We start from the raw sequence: 15,937 nt of genomic DNA on the forward strand, positions 1-15,937 counted from the left end.
ATTTACATGCAAATCACCCACACTTAGTAAAAGCATGTAGAAATAATGAGTAACATCAACACAGTATTTAACATTTTCACATGCTATTGCTTTATTGGAGCTCCAAAGACAACATGGTTATATGGCTATTATATCTATTGACTAAAATGCATCTGTAGAACTGGTGCAAGGCAAGCTATGCAGGCTGTTTGAGTATTTTGACAATATGTGGCGTATGCAACTTTTTGGCGATATTTGTGTTTCTATTCAGTGTGTTCTTGTTTTATGTCGGGAGCCTCCAGCTCCTGGCTCGGGACCTCACTCTGTGGACTCTTGCCCAGTTCCGGCTCCTCAGGCTGGGTGATCTCCTCAGCAGCCTCCCCTGAGCCTGCCATTACCTGGATCTCTCCATCCACGGCTGGTTCTTTGTGTTCCGGCTGTTGTGTGTCTGTGTCTGGGCTCTCTTGGCTTTCCAGTGGTTCGTGGTGTTTAGAAGAATCTTGAAGACTCTCTGTGCCTTTGCCATCTGCAGGCACTGAAGGGTGGGACTCTACAGCTGGCTTTTCATGGGTCTCCTCCTCCTGTTCCCTTCTCTCTTCATGCTGTTGAAGCCCAGCTGTGGTGCTGCCAGGGTGGGCCTGATCACCATGGACCTCTAGTGGAGACTCTTCCCCATCAGCCTCTGCAGGCAGAAAATCTGGGGCCTCTGGTGCTTTGCTGCTATCTGGGTCTGTATCAGGGGCTTCTTCTTTCTCCTGTTTTTCTCCAGCTGCCTCCATCTCCACCTGCATTTGAGCATAAATATGTAGAAAATGTCAGCAGTGAAATTAAATGAGTGGTTATGATTAAAAATTAGCTAGCATGGCCATTCATGCCTTACCTAAATACTGAATTTGTATGCCAGTCTCTTGAGTGGAAACTCAAGAGGGATACTGAATTGGAATCAATCAGCAGATATTGTTCAGAACTTGTCTTGTTGAATGGTTTGACATTTTGGAAAATGTGCTTTTTTGCTGAGAGTTAGATGAAAAGATCGATGTCTGTCTGTTAAATACTGTATAAGGCTACAGCTAACAGCTTGTTAGCTTAGCTTAGCATAAAGACTGGAAACAGGGGGAAACAGCTAGCCTGGCTCTGTCCGAAGATAACAAAATTCACCTCTAAAGCTCACAAATTAACACGTTATGTCTTGTATGTTTAATCAAAACAAATGCAAAAACCAAAGTCTAAAAATGCATTATTAGTGAGCTTTAGAGGTACTGAAAGGCAGATTTTGGTACCGTCGGACAGAGCCAGGCTAGCTGTTTTCAGTCTTAATATTAAGCTAAGCTAACTGGCTGCTGGCTGTAGACTTGCATTTACCGGACACATTTATAAGTGGTATGGATCTTTTCATCTAACTCTCAAGCAAGAAAGCAAAGAAGCAAATCTACCAAAATGTCAAACTATTCCTTTAAATGTAAATAAACTTCCCAGTTGTGATCACCTTTATGGGAATGATGATGGCAGCAGGAACGGAGGTTTCGGGAACTGGAGCTTCCACAGTCAGGATACCATCAACAGAAAGTGTGGATTCGATTTTGGAAGCATCAGTCTCAGCTGGGAGCCTGAAAACAACAGGGTGGTGTTTACAAAGTCTCTACATACAAAGTGCCAGCGTTTTCAACTGAAACATAATGTAAAATTTTTCAGCTCAGCGAGTATTTTAGAGACTGAATACTGCCAAAAACAGACCTTCAGTGCTGCATTCTTGGCTGCTGACTGGTGTTTAGAATTGCTTAAACTGTGGATATTTCATTGTCTGCAGGTTAATATCAGTGTTTACTTTGCATACCTGTATTTCCTTGTAAAACATCTGGCAATAAATCCATGCTCGTCTGGCCTCTCCTCGTGTTTCCCTGGGGAAGGATTACCGTTTATGGGAAAGAGTGTGAGGACACACAGGAATCAAGCAACACAGAGAAACCACTCAACACAGAAATTAATTTCTGCCACAGAGCTGTGATTTCCCCGAGCACATTATTTAAGCAGCTTTCTAATTTTGATACATTCAGCTTCCTTTCCATCCTCGTTTAGTTTTAAGGGGTTTATACTGTGAACTGTGAGAGAAGTCTATTTAGATAACTCTGTTATTCTTTGAGATAGTAATATTAGATAGATAAGATTATTAATACTTCATTAAGAGTAGAAACTATCCTGTGTGTAAAAGAACTTTGCAATTTTAATTAAGTGAACTTTTAGAGCTGTTTAATTAACAGAACTATAAGCCAATGTTTTGTACCTCCAACCTCCAGGAATCCGTCTCTGACGCTGAGAGAAATCTCTGAGGGGGAGAAGTGAGCCACGTCCAGGCTGACCCTCCATTTATACTGCTCCTTACTAATCTTCTGGCTGGGATGATGCATCGACCCAGAGATGTAGGGCACAAACAGTGGAGCGGGTATGTACCCTGGCCAGGAGCAGGCTGCCAAACTCCTCTGGAGCCGGTGTACATCCATCCACTGAGAGTCCCCTGGCTCCAGGAAAGGCGGCAGGCCAACATCCTGATTGAAAAGCCGGCTGGACTGCCACCATTTTCTCAGGGGGTACCAGGGGACACCCATGCCGTACTCCCCACATGGCTCTGTTTTGGCCTGTTCGCTCATGTTTTAAGAAATAAAATTAGAGCGGAAAATATCCAGGGAGAAGATAAATAATGGCAGCCCTTTTTTTGATGACACTCAGCAGGTAACTTCTGGACTCTTGGGGCTGACTCACTGAAATTTCAGCAATTCAAATCTCCTTAATGGCTGAGGAAATGGTATGTACGGTAAGATTTGCCAAAGCTAAGGATGGTGAGACGGAGAAATCTCTGAAGGGCTTTATATAGTACTCCTGTCTGTTTTAGCACTTATTAAGCAATTCTGCCGATCCCATGAGAAGGGTGTGTGGGCATGGGGTGATGGGTGTGGAGGGGAGGCCGTTACCTCTTGCTGGCCTGAAGAAGGCAGCAGACTAATTAGTTGTATTTATAACTTTTAAGGGCGCAATGGCAAATAGCGAGCAGTTGGCTAAGGCTAGTTTGTGTTTGAACTGTTGCATCGCTTGCCTGAAGACCGTTTTTCTCACATCCCAGTGAACTCTATTCTGTCAGTGGTGACTGGGCTCCTTAGTCTTGTCATGAGCCAGTGACAGTGTCTCTTTCCCCTGTGTTTCACCCCTCAAAGGACACAAAGTGGCAGCGGTTTGTCTGGAGCATGAAAAACCTCAACTAGAGTCTGAGAAGGACACAAAACGCTCTTTTTGTGTTATCTGAAACATTTCAGTGGCATGTGTGTGTATTGAGTGTACAAAGCTCCCAGTTTCAACAGGATTATTATTGTTCCCTCTTTTATCAAGTGTGACAGACTTGTCAGTGTTTCATTTTTAGAGTTGTGTGCCCTGAGATCTTGGCATACTGTCCACTGGAGCACAAAACAGATTGAACAGATGTTTCTGACACTTGGTGTGATGCCTCACCCACAGATTCTGTCTGTAGGGTATGCGGTGAGAGGTTAAATTGGGATTCTCTGCTGCTGCTTGACTTGCCTGAAAAATTGGTTCCTCTGTTTCAACCATCAATAGAGACTTCCCATCCTGTTCACATTAAAGGCACATATTCCCACAGTGCACCAAGATGTTCATGCTATTCTTCAAAACTAGTTTTGAAGGCTAAGGTGGAAATACAATTTGGCAAAACTGTATGAAAGATGAAACTTGACAGATTTTTTGGGGGTGAGATTATTGTACAACATTGACAAATTATTTTACAGTTTTTACAGATTTTCACCAAAGAATGGCCAGATGTTTTAAAAAAAGAAACAGATACATTTAAACTTCACCCCAAAATCTTAATCCAACGTATCCAGAAGTTGTAGTTTTTCCTGCTGCAAAAAGATGCTATTCCCCCAGTCACCACAGTTTACAAACAAGGTGCTCTTGATACAAGGAAAGCTCACTATATACTTCCACAGAATGTGAAATGAAAAATGGGGAGAAAAGGCAAATGAGCTGCTGATTACGCCTGAGTACAATTAAGTAAATAAAATAACAATAAATGAAACTACCAAATTGAATTTTTACCCTTAATTTTTAGTTATTTTCTTTTCTTTAATCTCAGCTTTTCTTTGTGCTTAGTGGGGTTCTGGAGAAATGTACTGTATGTGTGGGCTTGCTACTCTAAGTAACAGAAAACACTATTTAAATACTTGCTAGCACATGCAGGTTTCCAGCCAAACACTTGCAGCTTATTTTACTGATTAGTTCCTCCTCTCTGGTTGTTAATTAGCTGCAGAGGGTCCAGTAAATCCAGCTCAACATAGTAAACTCATTGTGTCTATCTTGTTTAAAGACACTTTCTTTTGGGTTTGATCTGGGGCTGTCACAATATCACATTTTCACTACACGATTATCATGGCTAAAAGAATTCACGATAATGATATTATCACATTATCTATAGAAAATTTGAAAAGAAAAGTTAGCTAGCTAAAAACTAGCTAAAAGCTAGCCAATTACTGCATCTTCTTCTTTTTTTAAATGTTTTATGGCAGGTGGCGACTAGCGTTAAGGTGCATTACCGCCACCTACTATGACAAAGCGAGAACAGAAAGAAACGGAAATGATTTAAGAGGCATTGGATTATTTACACGATATTATCATATGGGTATTTTTAACATGATATCAATATTTCCTTTTTAAATATCGCGATTATCGTCGATACCAGTATATTGCGTCACCCCTAAGTCACATGGTGCTAGGAGAGTCATTATTAGCGTTTTCCAGGTTGAGCTGCATGGACTGAAATGGTGCTGAAGAGATGGAGCATGAAAAGGTAGATTAATGGACTGAGGGGAAATTATCATTGATTCTGCAACATTATCTTGATTTATTCATTTGGATTGATTGCAGTCTCACACACAGAGCAGTGATTTTGACAAAACCAACTATCACAAAAGCTTTGGCTCACTTCAGCCAATATCAATAAAGTCACAATATTTTGAGTGTGACTGATGGTTTCATAACATCTACCCTATAATCTCAGTGGTGAGTGATATAAGTCTCTGAGGAAAACAAGTTAATACACTCAAGCAGAGGCATTCACTGTTCATGTCACTCAATAGTCAAGTATGCTTGCAGGTTGTAAGACTACAACTACTTACAGTAATGAGAGTGAGACAATAATTAGAGGACAATAGGCCTTTTTCATAGCAGACATTTTTAAATGCCATGACGGAAAAACTCAGATGTAAATAGTAAAATTAATGATTGATGAATTCCATTTAACTGCTTCAGTTTCAGGGTTTGTGCATGCTGGTCACACTGTCAGGGCTTAATGGGATACTTGAATAGAGCCATCATAAATGTTATTAATTACACTTGTGCTAAAAAGGCCTATATTTAAAAAAACAATTGGAATTAATATCGCCTAGCTATATCACCTAGCTCCTCATCTGACACAGGAGTTACCGTGGTTCAGAGTGATGTTATCAGTTTTAGCTGTACATTTAATTCATTTTTGTATTGATACCAATTCCCAATGCAAAAGCCTCAAATAAAATAACGTGGGTGGTACAAGCTGGGGCTGGTTTCCTTATACTGCCCTACAAGGACAAAAGGCAGTAACTACATATTTGGTGAAAGGTGAAATTAAGGCTTGTATCTGACATTTTGACATCTGTTTTACTATTTAAAAAATGATTATGCCATAGAAATGTGTAATTGAAAACAGCTAAAAATCAAGCCAAAAAACTGCAGTAAAGCAAGAGAGCTAGCATCCTGTATATAGCTATGGCACATATCAAGTGCAAGCTAGCAGGTGAGATAGCTCCTACGGCTAGCCTTAGCTAAAGCTAAAACTAAATTTACTTACTTATTTTTCCCTAGCTGTTACGTGTGATTGAAAAATATCCATTTTGATTACCTGACATCTTGGTAATTCAGTTGGTTATTCCACATAACTAAATGAAGCAGCAGCTAAATCCAATGATGATGTAGAATAAAAATCTAGCTAACCTCCTGCTAGCTTGAGAGAGCACTGTAGCCGCCATCTTAACGTTATGCTTTTGACTCAAGATGTGATTTGGTGTGGTTAAAATCTATCTTTAAATCCCATACTGTTAAATGTATTACATTGTAAAGTAATTTAAAGTTAAAAGAACACATCAACGTTTTTTCTCTGAAGACTGCGTTTTTTTAGGTTGGCTTTTTTTAAAAATTAACCTTAAATTAGCCATTATTAAATGACTATCTAAAATAATACATAAAATTAAGACATTACAACCTTTCTATGTATAGTTTAGGATATAAATAGGCATTGGCCTGTCATGATGCTGCTATGCCTCTGTATCACACTAATCAGACTTTCATCCACCTGTTAGAATTTCTCATAATAATGTGGTAAAATCACAATCTGCTTATAATTGGCTCTCGAGTAACAACCACGAACTTTCATTTATGATGAAGAAACCAAACAACGGTTTCAAATGTTAATAGCTTAATAGGGCCGCAGGTTTTTGGCTGATTTAGGGATTCTTACTGTGTACAAATGTATATAAGGTTAGGAGTATCCACATACTTTTGGCCTTCTTTTGTAACTTTCACTTCCTTGTGGGCTGAGCTTGATTTGCCGTTACCATGGGAAACGGAGGTTGCAGGGCAAAAACGCATGGAGCAAAAGTTTGGCGACTTTGTAGAAATGTTTTCACACTTTAACTCCGTTTATTCACTCCAGTGATATGTCACTGTTTATGTACAACTTTTGCCTACTTCGTAACTTACAGACTTATCATGATTAATCGAAATTCCGCTCTGGGTCCGCGTCGTTTGGGTACAGTAAAGCCTGTCTTAGTTTGTGACCAGAAACGGACTGCACGTACGGACTCCCGGGAGAATCATGACCGCCGAGAGCTGCAGCTGAGCCGGCTGGGCTGCCTGCAAGCGCCCTGGAGACCGAGTGAAACGCCCAGACTGCCCTCACATCTGGAAACCAAACCAGTGATCCTGGAGAATGTGGGACAACAACACGTGGGGAAGGTATTTCAGTTATTGGCCTAGCATACATAAACTGCACGAAGGCAGTAAAATTCAATGCTGTTTGTTTTGTTTGTCTTTGTGTGTTTAAAGGAGGACGAGAGACTTTAAAATATCTTCTCCCCGATGACTTTTTCCCCCACCCCCTGTAAACACATCATCACCAAATCATTTTGATGTCTTGAATCAGGATTAACTTCAAAGATCGCTGGCAGTTTATTCATCTTACATAAAATAAAAAAAATTGAAGGAACCCAAACTCTCTCTCTTTCCCTTTCTGCTATCTTTTTTTTTCCGATTTCTGATTCATCCCATCCCATCTGGCAGCTGCTAAAGATCAGAAAGCCTTCATTTCCCCTCCTGCTTTTCCTCCCTTGAACTGCTAATGTCCTTCTCAAGTGATATTTTCATATCTTTCTGTGTATGTGTGTGTGATCCCTTTTCATTTCATGGCAGGGCTTCTATCTCTCATTCATCAGTAACCACAGCTACCCCTCCTGGACTACACACAGCAGTCCCATCCAAGACCAGTCGCATCATCTACTTTTAATGGACACTGACTCTTCTCTGCGCCCAAGCAGTGTTTCGCAAATCAAATTTTCTAGCCCATATGAAAACACATTTCGGACTTGCAGTCAAAGGATGGAAAAAGCACCCATGACCCAGTTTACTTTAACCGTCCTCAGTGCGATTTGAGTTGGAGAGGATCTTCAGAGATAGTTTTGAAGGCCCGGTGGGCTCTGCAGAGTCAGTTTTCCTAATCAGTAACACAGATGCTGTGTCTGATCCCCCAAAGCCTGTTCCCGCTAACAAATGCATTTGAAGTAAGACATTGCCGTTTGTAAGATGATTAGAGTCACCTATGCTCAGGGGAGGGCTCAGCAGAGGCCAGTCACAGCAAATCACAATGCTTCAAACAGCCCGCCACGGATCCACGGGATATTAGCAGCTAATGCATCAAGGGGGATGAAGTGTCAAATGGCTGGTTTGTCCCTGTGGACACTGCATTCATCATAGTTATTGTGAGGCTGGCTCAGTCGCTGAGACAGGCTGGCTGGCCAGCGAATAGAGAGACGTGGTATGTATCAAAACTGACACATCAGAATGGAGTGGCTTATCTATGGAAATATATTTTTGGAAAGCCGTTTTACAAGTTATTGCAGCCAGCAGTGAGTCGGAAATAATACGGAATGATGCTTGAACCTCAATCTAATGCTACTGGCCGAAGAAATTCATTTGCTGAATTGGTTTAGCCATGCCTGTTGCCAATCCATTGTCTCTGTGACTACAGTGAACACGAATAGCCCCATACTGTATACGTTGTAAATCACCAAGGAGGGAAAACAAGGCAATCTCATCTTCTGCAGTTTCCTGCTCTCTGTTATTGCATTTACAATGCTTTTGATTCAGCTCTCTGTGGTGCTGTTAAGGCAAATGCAACACTAACAACACTGTTTGGTGTATGTTTGTTTCTCCTGGGTGTTGATGGAAATGCACAAGCTTAGGCCACTTCACAGACCATTGCTAAAAGATTGAGTTTCTCCATTACATGTATGTATTGGAACATGCATTTTCTGTGTGCGTCCATGTGTGCACATACAGTATTAATATGCTGAGGTCCCTATTCTCTGTGTCCACTGAAGTAGCAGAAAGGCAACAACAGTGTCCCGGTTTGACTCGAAAGAGATTTGCAGCAAATGAGCTCATCCATCAGCAGAAGCGTGTGGGGACAAGGGGATGATGAGGAGAAGGAGGAAGATGAAGAGAGACGGTGGGGCGGAGCAGGGGCCGAGCAGAGGCAGGACTGCTCAGAGAGAAGCCTTACAGTGAAATATGACGGCCATGGCATTTCCATGCTCTCTGGCACCTTCTCTTGTCCTTTGGTCGTTGCAGCTTGAAGACTTGAGCTCAGCTTGGTCCTTGTCCAGTTCATCTGTAGCTTTGCCATAAATCTAAAAAAGTCATGACATTTAGGGGAGTAGCATTTTTAACTGCAATAACCACGAATGATTCAGCATTTAGTCTCTGGAACTCAATTTTTATTTAACCCCTTTACATACAGTTTCCCCCCTTTCCCCCAGCTTTAAGGTTGGAAAAATCATCCTGTCTGACGGTATCATATATTCTGTATCAGTCCAACTCTTCATTGAAGATACATCGTGTTTAAACTGAGTGAAATATACAAACCCAAAACTTCATGATGTTATGGCAGCACCATCATTAAATGGAAATATTCTAGATGTCTTGTGCATCATTTTAGACACATTTCTCCATATTTGGTATCCTTGGAAACTTTGGGATCTCCCTTAGACCTGAACAAAACGAAGTAGACACAAGACTAATCGGGAACAATAGATGATCTTTGGCTTGCTTTTTAGTCATTGATCTGTGGTCAGAGTTTGAGCGGTGACTTGATTTAAAAGTTGTCCCAGCTTTTATCAGGAGGGAAGAAACACTCTTGCGTAAACATTACAATTTTTAAAGTCAAAATAGCATTCTTGGTGATAGAGCAGTAAATGCTGCAAAAAGCATTTCATTTAACTGGCCAATACTTTGGATAGTAGAGCTACTCAACTATAAAATCTTTTTTTAAATGCAAATTAAGGGACACTTTCCAGAGTAATTTGTGTTGGAAAAAAAACACTTATAGTGGTCAGATCTACCTTCACTCCCCTAGTTACTGTTGCTACACCTATCAAGCTTTCCATTCTCGCATGGCACATATGCAGTTTACAACAATAACGGTTGCAGATTAACCACTCGAAATTCTTAGTAATTTTTAAAACAGTGGGTCCTTGACTCCGCAAGGAGATAGGCAAATGTAGGATTCTCCTTCCTAGTCAGCAACCATTGTCTTTGCCAGCTGTAAAGACAGTTGTCGCTCAGCTTTAGCTAGCTAGCAAATTTAGCTAACGTACGCTCCATAAGCTAAAGTTAAAGCTGTATGTCAAAAAGTTAGCCTCCTCACCAACTCAGAAATCAGAATCAGAATCAGAAATACTTTATTGGTCCCTGAGGGGAAACTCTTTTGTTACAGCTGCTCACTATCATGTCAGTGCACACAGGAATAGAAGTACTAAGAAAATCAAAATATAATACACTATAATACAGACAAGATAAATTAAGTACAAAGTGGGTATAAGTATAAATTAAAAGAAGTGTAAAGTACAAAGTGGATTTACCGGTTGATGATAAGTATGTACGGTATAAGACAATGTAATAATAAAAGTAATAAGTAATAGTGCAATAATGAGTACTGTCAAGTTAAGTGTAGCTTATTAAGATGATTATGAGACGGTGGATATTGCACAGCAGTAATAGAAGTATGAATAAATATCAATAAATTAAACTGAAAATAGAGTACATTGCACCGGAGTATTTAACAGAGAATATTGCACAATTATTTCAAGTATTGCAGTGATGTTGATGATCTAATGTCCAGTTTAGTGACTTAGGGTCATATAGACTAACACTTAGAGGGAGGAGTTAAAGAGTTTGATGGCCACAGGCAGGAATGACTTCCTGTGGCGCTCTGTGGTGCATTTTGGGGGGGATGAGTCTTTCGCTGAAGGTGCTCCTTTGTTTGACCAGCATGTTATGGAGTGGGTGGGAGACACTGTCCAAGATGGCATGTAGTTTGGCCAGCATCCTCCTCTCTGACACCACCGACAGAGAGTCCAGCTCCACCCCCACAATGTCACCGGCCTTACGGATCAGTTTGTTGAGTCTGTTAGCGTCCACTACCCTCGACCTGCTGCCCCAGCATGCAACAGCATGCAGGATAGCACTGGCCACCACAGACTCAACTGATGATTCATGTAGAAGACATGGAAATAAAGAGCTACTGTTAGAGTTTGCCCTAGTATTACAGGTATGATAAGGAAAAATGTAAAATTAGTTATTTCGTTCTAACAAAACCTTGTTTTGCTGCTTAGCTTACATACTTGTTCCTGTTTTCAAACCGCATGTTTTCATTTTTACATTAGAGAGACGAGATAAAAGGCTTTTAGGATGAGGACTAAACAATGTGCTTGGCAAACATTTTCTTTAGTGTAACCTGTAACCCCTCAAACTAATTCACCTTAGTTAATAATGTGTTCCTTGACCTTAGAAGTAATGCTCAGCTGAGTAATACTCTTAATAGTACACTGCTTCAGCATGTGGAGAAATCCAAAACTGGACAGACCTGCCGTGCCTAGTTAAGGTTGCTAAGCTATGACTGGACAATCCCTTTTTGGGTGAGGGCTTTAGTGAACTGGCTTTAGTCAGTTGTTCAATGTTATATTTTAGCATTTTGATATGGGTAATTATTTTTGGCTGAGTTCATGTAATTTAGGATTTTTATTGTTTAATTTCTGTTTTTAACAGCTTGAGACCATGTTGGAAATCTCACTTTAATGTTATCCCTTGGATAAATAAATAAAATGAAAAATTTGAAGATAAAAAATCCTAATGCCCCTCTGCCTCCTCTCTGAATATCTATTCATAGGCGACTACAGATGACCCACCAAAGATTGTCGACCAATCCATTAACAGCAACTCTCCAGATTCCACAGGAGGAAGTAAGGTGTGACTGTTAATCGTTAAGCCCACATTTATACTCCTCTCACACCCTGTTATCTAATTTATACTGTAGAAAACATCAGTTTATCTTCCATAAGGAGGTTTTTTTACTCAATGCAGTGAATTATGTAGAGATTAATTGCCTGATTATCTGTCATTTCCATAAGCGATGTCATATTAGAGACACAATTTGTACTCTTGGCCTGCTGCCCAATTTGCCTCTGCAGAGGTCACATGGGGATGCAGCAGAGTCTTTCATGGATGAAGAAGTGCCCTGAGCTCCAGAGCAACTCAGAAGTCAAGAAGATAATAGCTGCTTGTCCTTTTGTTTTTACGCCTTTGTTCTTATGCACTTTCTTTTCAGAGTTTGCCAGTTTGTCATACCCAGGCTGAAAAAAGAGCAGATATCGTTTCCCTGAGGAGGCATCTTGGCCACGCCAGGTGAGAGTTACATCTGTGAGTGTGTAGCAAATATGGAAAAAATGAATCCCTTCTGTTGATATAAATATGTAGTGTTTAGATGCTATTTCCCCTGAAACAGATTAGGACTACAGTAACACCTATGTATGGAAAAAGTCACATTTAACAATAACATAGCTCATGAAAAAAGGGAAAACTACAACAGTTTGCTCACTGCAGGTATGCTCAGCTTTCAGTGCTCCTGTGTCCTGCAGCCAGTGGAGTCCTGGCACTGAAAAAGCCGTGGCATTTGGTCCAGTGTGTGTGTGTGTGTGCTATGAGTGTGTGTGCAACCCCCTAACCCCACCACAGGGTGTAGAGACAACATCTTCTGGGGGCAGCCAAGGGTACTTCCAATCGGCTGACATTTCTGACAGCCTCTGATAGAGCCCAGAGTGTTGAATTATTCATACAGGTGTTATGGGGAAAGGTTGCCATTTTCACAGGAGAAACTAACCCCCAGATGAATTGTGGCTGTTTATCCCTGCAAGTGAATACAGTAGTAATGATTTGGGGTTGTGATGCCTTTTAGGCCAAATGGCAGCCCATTCTCTGTCAGCTCACATGTCGAAAGCTCATACATCTCACTGCTTCTCTGGCCAGAGCAAACCTCTTAAACTTAATCAGCCTGGTTTTGTTTTTCAGCTCGGGCAGTTAGGTGGAAACATTTGACATGTAGTGCTCTGTTTTTCAGCAATTCCATATTTCATAATGGATGTCTTAATGGAAATACAGTATGAACCATATAATTACCACTATTATCTCCTCTCAGCACAGTAATTGCATTAAAGGGTCAGTTCACCCAAATCCCAGAAAACATTTTGTTACTTACCTCTAGTGGTATCTATCCATGCTGATAGTTTTGGTTTTATTTACATAGATTTTGAGATATCTGCCGGTGAGATGTCAGCCTCCACCCCAGTACAGTGAAATTGAATAGAATTTCTCATGGCAGACAAAATGGCATCTGAAAAACTGTAAACAGCAGTGTGTTTTTCTTGAAACAATGTCCATGTTATTTTGGATAGTCTACAGACCACTTTAATTGAAGGAGTAGTTTGTCAATTTGGGAAATATGATTTTTTTTTTCTTACTGAGAAGGAGATGAGAAGATTGATACCACTCAAATGATTGCCTGTTGAGTATCAAGCTAGAGCCAGGAGGCGATTAGCCTAGCTTAGCATAAAGACAGGAATCAGTCAAGAAATGGTCGTTTTTACATTTTCTAGTGAGCTTTAGAGGTACTGGTAGGTGTATTTTTGAACTTTGGAGAGAGCCAGGCAAGCTGTTTCCCTCATCCAGTTTTTATGCTAAACTATGATAATTACCTCGTGGCCCCAGTTCCATACTTAATGGATAGACATGAGAGTAGTATCAATCTTATCATTTAGCTCTTGGCGAAAAAGTGGATTTCCTAAAATGTCAAATTATTCCTTCAGTGTTTTCTAATGAAGAAACCATCTCTATGAAAACAGCTGACAGCGAGGTCCGTGTGTTATCCAGAGTATTATTTTGGGTAAGACACGTGTTGTTGCTGTTTTTCATATGTACTTTTTCCATGGTTTGAGCATCACAGTCACACTTCAGTTCATACAAATCATATGCAAATGACTCACTAGCGCTGCAATGGATAACTGTGCTGTATTAAAATAATCAAAGGTGTGCTGTTGGGTCATTTTAACTATCAGTTCACAAGGTATATTTAACTCTTGGAAACCCTAGTAATAATACTTACATAACCGTGATGTTAAACTGACTGCAAACAAAGTATTGAAAATTGGATGATTTGAACACAGCTTGTCCCATTTTCTGAGAGGCCATGGTATACATAAGTGCAACACTTCAGGACATCCCGATATAGAAAATAATGTATCTGGAGATCAAGATCTTCATAAGAGGAGAGTAAGGAAGAGTAATGCCATGTGACAATCATTGGAGCTCTTTGATTAAAGTCGTGATTCAGAAAAAAAGATTCTATGACAAAAGCACAAAAATATCAGAAAAACGGGATGATAATATTGCATAATGTCAAATAATGTATTTCAAATGGCCCTAATCCTCCTCTGTAGGACAGGGATTTGTCACATCATTTAGGTAATCCCAAAAACACAGACACAGCTGTAATAATTGTCTCTTTTTCTTCCATTTAAAGATGAGGTGGAAATTAGGGCACAAATTTAAAGATATTCACTTGAATTTGACGGTCATGCCATTTACATCAAGTGTACATCGATGGTTTTTGTTTAACTTTTTTTTTGCATCTTGGCACTGATTTTATGGGTTTTACCAATCCTTATATACCCTGAGCATGCAGTCACTCACTTCTGTTACGATATGGAGGCAAACTGTGTTGCTTCATGAAATTATCTGGTGTGTAGATACACGAGAGTCCAGTTTGGTTTCGTATTTCCTGCTGTTTCCTTCCTGTTTTGTCTCAGTAGACACTACAAAGCCTAATCAGAGTGTTTTGGCTCTTACCCTTGTCTGTGGTACTCTGTCATTTATGACTGCGCCAGCTTGTGTTGTCACGGTCTGCCATTTGTCTCTGGCGATGTTGACATGAAACATCCCACGCTGTGTTGTCAACACTACTGCGAGTCCTGTTTCTCATCACGTTATAGCTGACAGATAATACTTCCCAAATAACATTCTTCTGCTAGCTTTATAATTCGGATTTAATTATGAAATGCGTTTGAAGTCGTTTACGTCATGTTGCAGTGGCTTGTGTATCATACCCTACAAAATTCACCATGCTAATGGCTTTAATCATAACTTGCGCATTAAAAATTCCCGTATAGGAATTTATGATGATGTGAAAGTAGAGCCGATGAGTAGATTCAGAATAGAGTCACAACATCTAAGTTGGTTTAATCACTGTAAAGATTCCTCACCTACCACGAACCCTATCTCGTTTGTTGCCTGGCAACAAGCTGCCACCCAAGGGCTCCCATGATCTGATCTGTTAAAAAGTGTCCCCCTCCACCACCACCTTCCCCCTATGCACAAATGTTTTACATTGCAATCAATTTTTAACCACCTATCAAGTCCTCCTTCTAAGCATTGTCATCTTTAATGAGCTTTTCAAGCCAGTCTCTGATTTGTGGTCATGATTCACTCTCACAAAGAAAAATAACTTGTTATTGACTGGAAGGACAGACGGTGGTGATGAGAAAAGGAATAATGGAGTTTCACTTCAGAGCTTCTTGGTTTTCAAACACAAAAGTTCCATTGTGTGTTTACGTATTGATGATACATTGCCTCTTCTCAATGCCTTTTATTTTCTTGTCACACCAAATACTGCAGCCTGTCATTGACTCGGCAGCTTTCTTCTCTCTGCTTCTTCCCCCCCCCCCCTTCCCTCCAGCATATTATTGTTCAGCTTTCATGTTACACTCAGGCACAACCGGTGCCGTTGTCACAAACATTTGTACATGTGGTGCATCAAACAAAAGCAGAAAGACACCCTCTTGCCTGCCAGTTAGAAGATATTAATCCATTTAAAAAAACATTAGCTGAACTAAAGTGAAAGAGTCACTTTAGCACAAAGAGCTAATGAAATTAGTCATGTCTGATGCAAGGTCACTGAGCCACCTCCCACACTCTTGGCAGCCGGCAGCTACTCCAGGGAAAAACTTTTTGCACATTTGAAGCTACGAGTCATTAGCGATGCTGATAGAAACACACTTTAATTAAGACTGCTGCATTTTGGACTTAGATGTCACATTTGAAGATTAATAAGTAATATCAGGGGTGTGGTGGTATGCAAATAGAACAGACATGCCTCCGAGCTAAACTGGTGCACTCGTATCACCAAACTGAGCCAAATTAGTATGCTGGAACACAAGTGCTCGGTGCCCCCCTCCTAGGCTGAAGTGCTTGGCTCCACTTG

The 15,937-nt window shown here is 40.5% G+C and overlaps 2 protein-coding genes across 9 annotated transcripts in view; one reads left to right on the forward strand and one right to left on the reverse strand.

Moving 5' to 3' along the window:
* Nucleotides 1-66: 66 nt before the first annotated feature.
* On the reverse strand, nucleotides 67-6,673 carry si:dkey-1k23.3 (heat shock protein 67B1). 3 transcript variants are annotated; one of them, XM_044196967.1, is made up of 5 exons: nucleotides 6,572-6,673; nucleotides 2,261-2,735; nucleotides 1,814-1,877; nucleotides 1,466-1,586; nucleotides 67-764 (listed from the first exon to the last, which is right to left on the reverse strand). In XM_044196967.1, the coding sequence occupies exons 2-5, from the start codon at nucleotides 2,622-2,624 to the stop codon at nucleotides 243-245; spliced, it is 1,071 nt and encodes a 356-aa protein (XP_044052902.1). In that variant the 5' UTR covers nucleotides 2,625-2,735; nucleotides 6,572-6,673; the 3' UTR covers nucleotides 67-242. The 3 variants fall into 3 exon arrangements, with proteins under 3 accessions (XP_044052902.1, XP_044052901.1, XP_044052900.1); XM_044196966.1 differs by lacking the exon at nucleotides 6,572-6,673 and adding an exon at nucleotides 5,918-6,054; XM_044196965.1 differs by lacking the exon at nucleotides 6,572-6,673 and having other exon boundaries at nucleotides 2,261-4,059.
* znrf3 (zinc and ring finger 3) overlaps nucleotides 5,570-15,937 on the forward strand; it is a 138,532-nt gene continuing 128,164 nt past the window's right edge. For 2 of the 6 annotated variants that reach the window (XM_044196954.1, XM_044196955.1), the window contains exons 1-3: nucleotides 6,756-7,029; nucleotides 11,516-11,593; nucleotides 11,954-12,030. In XM_044196954.1, the coding sequence (XP_044052889.1) occupies nucleotides 6,784-7,029; nucleotides 11,516-11,593; nucleotides 11,954-12,030 (401 nt within the window). In that variant the 5' untranslated portion in view covers nucleotides 6,756-6,783. Of the gene's footprint in view, nucleotides 5,638-6,755; nucleotides 7,030-11,515; nucleotides 11,594-11,953; nucleotides 12,046-15,937 lie in introns of those variants that run through there. The other 4 variants (XM_044196957.1, XM_044196960.1, XM_044196956.1 and 1 more) reach the window with 4 other exon arrangements.

Source organism: Siniperca chuatsi, linkage group LG5 (genome assembly GCF_020085105.1).
Source record: "Siniperca chuatsi isolate FFG_IHB_CAS linkage group LG5, ASM2008510v1, whole genome shotgun sequence".
Lineage (NCBI taxonomy): Eukaryota > Metazoa > Chordata > Actinopteri > Centrarchiformes > Sinipercidae > Siniperca > Siniperca chuatsi.

Excerpts from the sequence above, each read along its gene's own strand:
- si:dkey-1k23.3 (XM_044196967.1), bottom strand. The coding sequence starts at position 2,624 with ATGAGCGAACAGGCCAAAACAGAGCCATGTGGGGAGTACGGCATGGGT. Across the intron at positions 1,878-2,260 it reads CGGATTCCTGGAGGTTGGAG|GGAAACACGAGGAGAGGCCA; the intron begins GTACAAAACATT and ends ATCCTTCCCCAG. Across the intron at positions 1,587-1,813 it reads TGTTTTACAAGGAAATACAG|GCTCCCAGCTGAGACTGATG; the intron begins GTATGCAAAGTA and ends TGTTGTTTTCAG.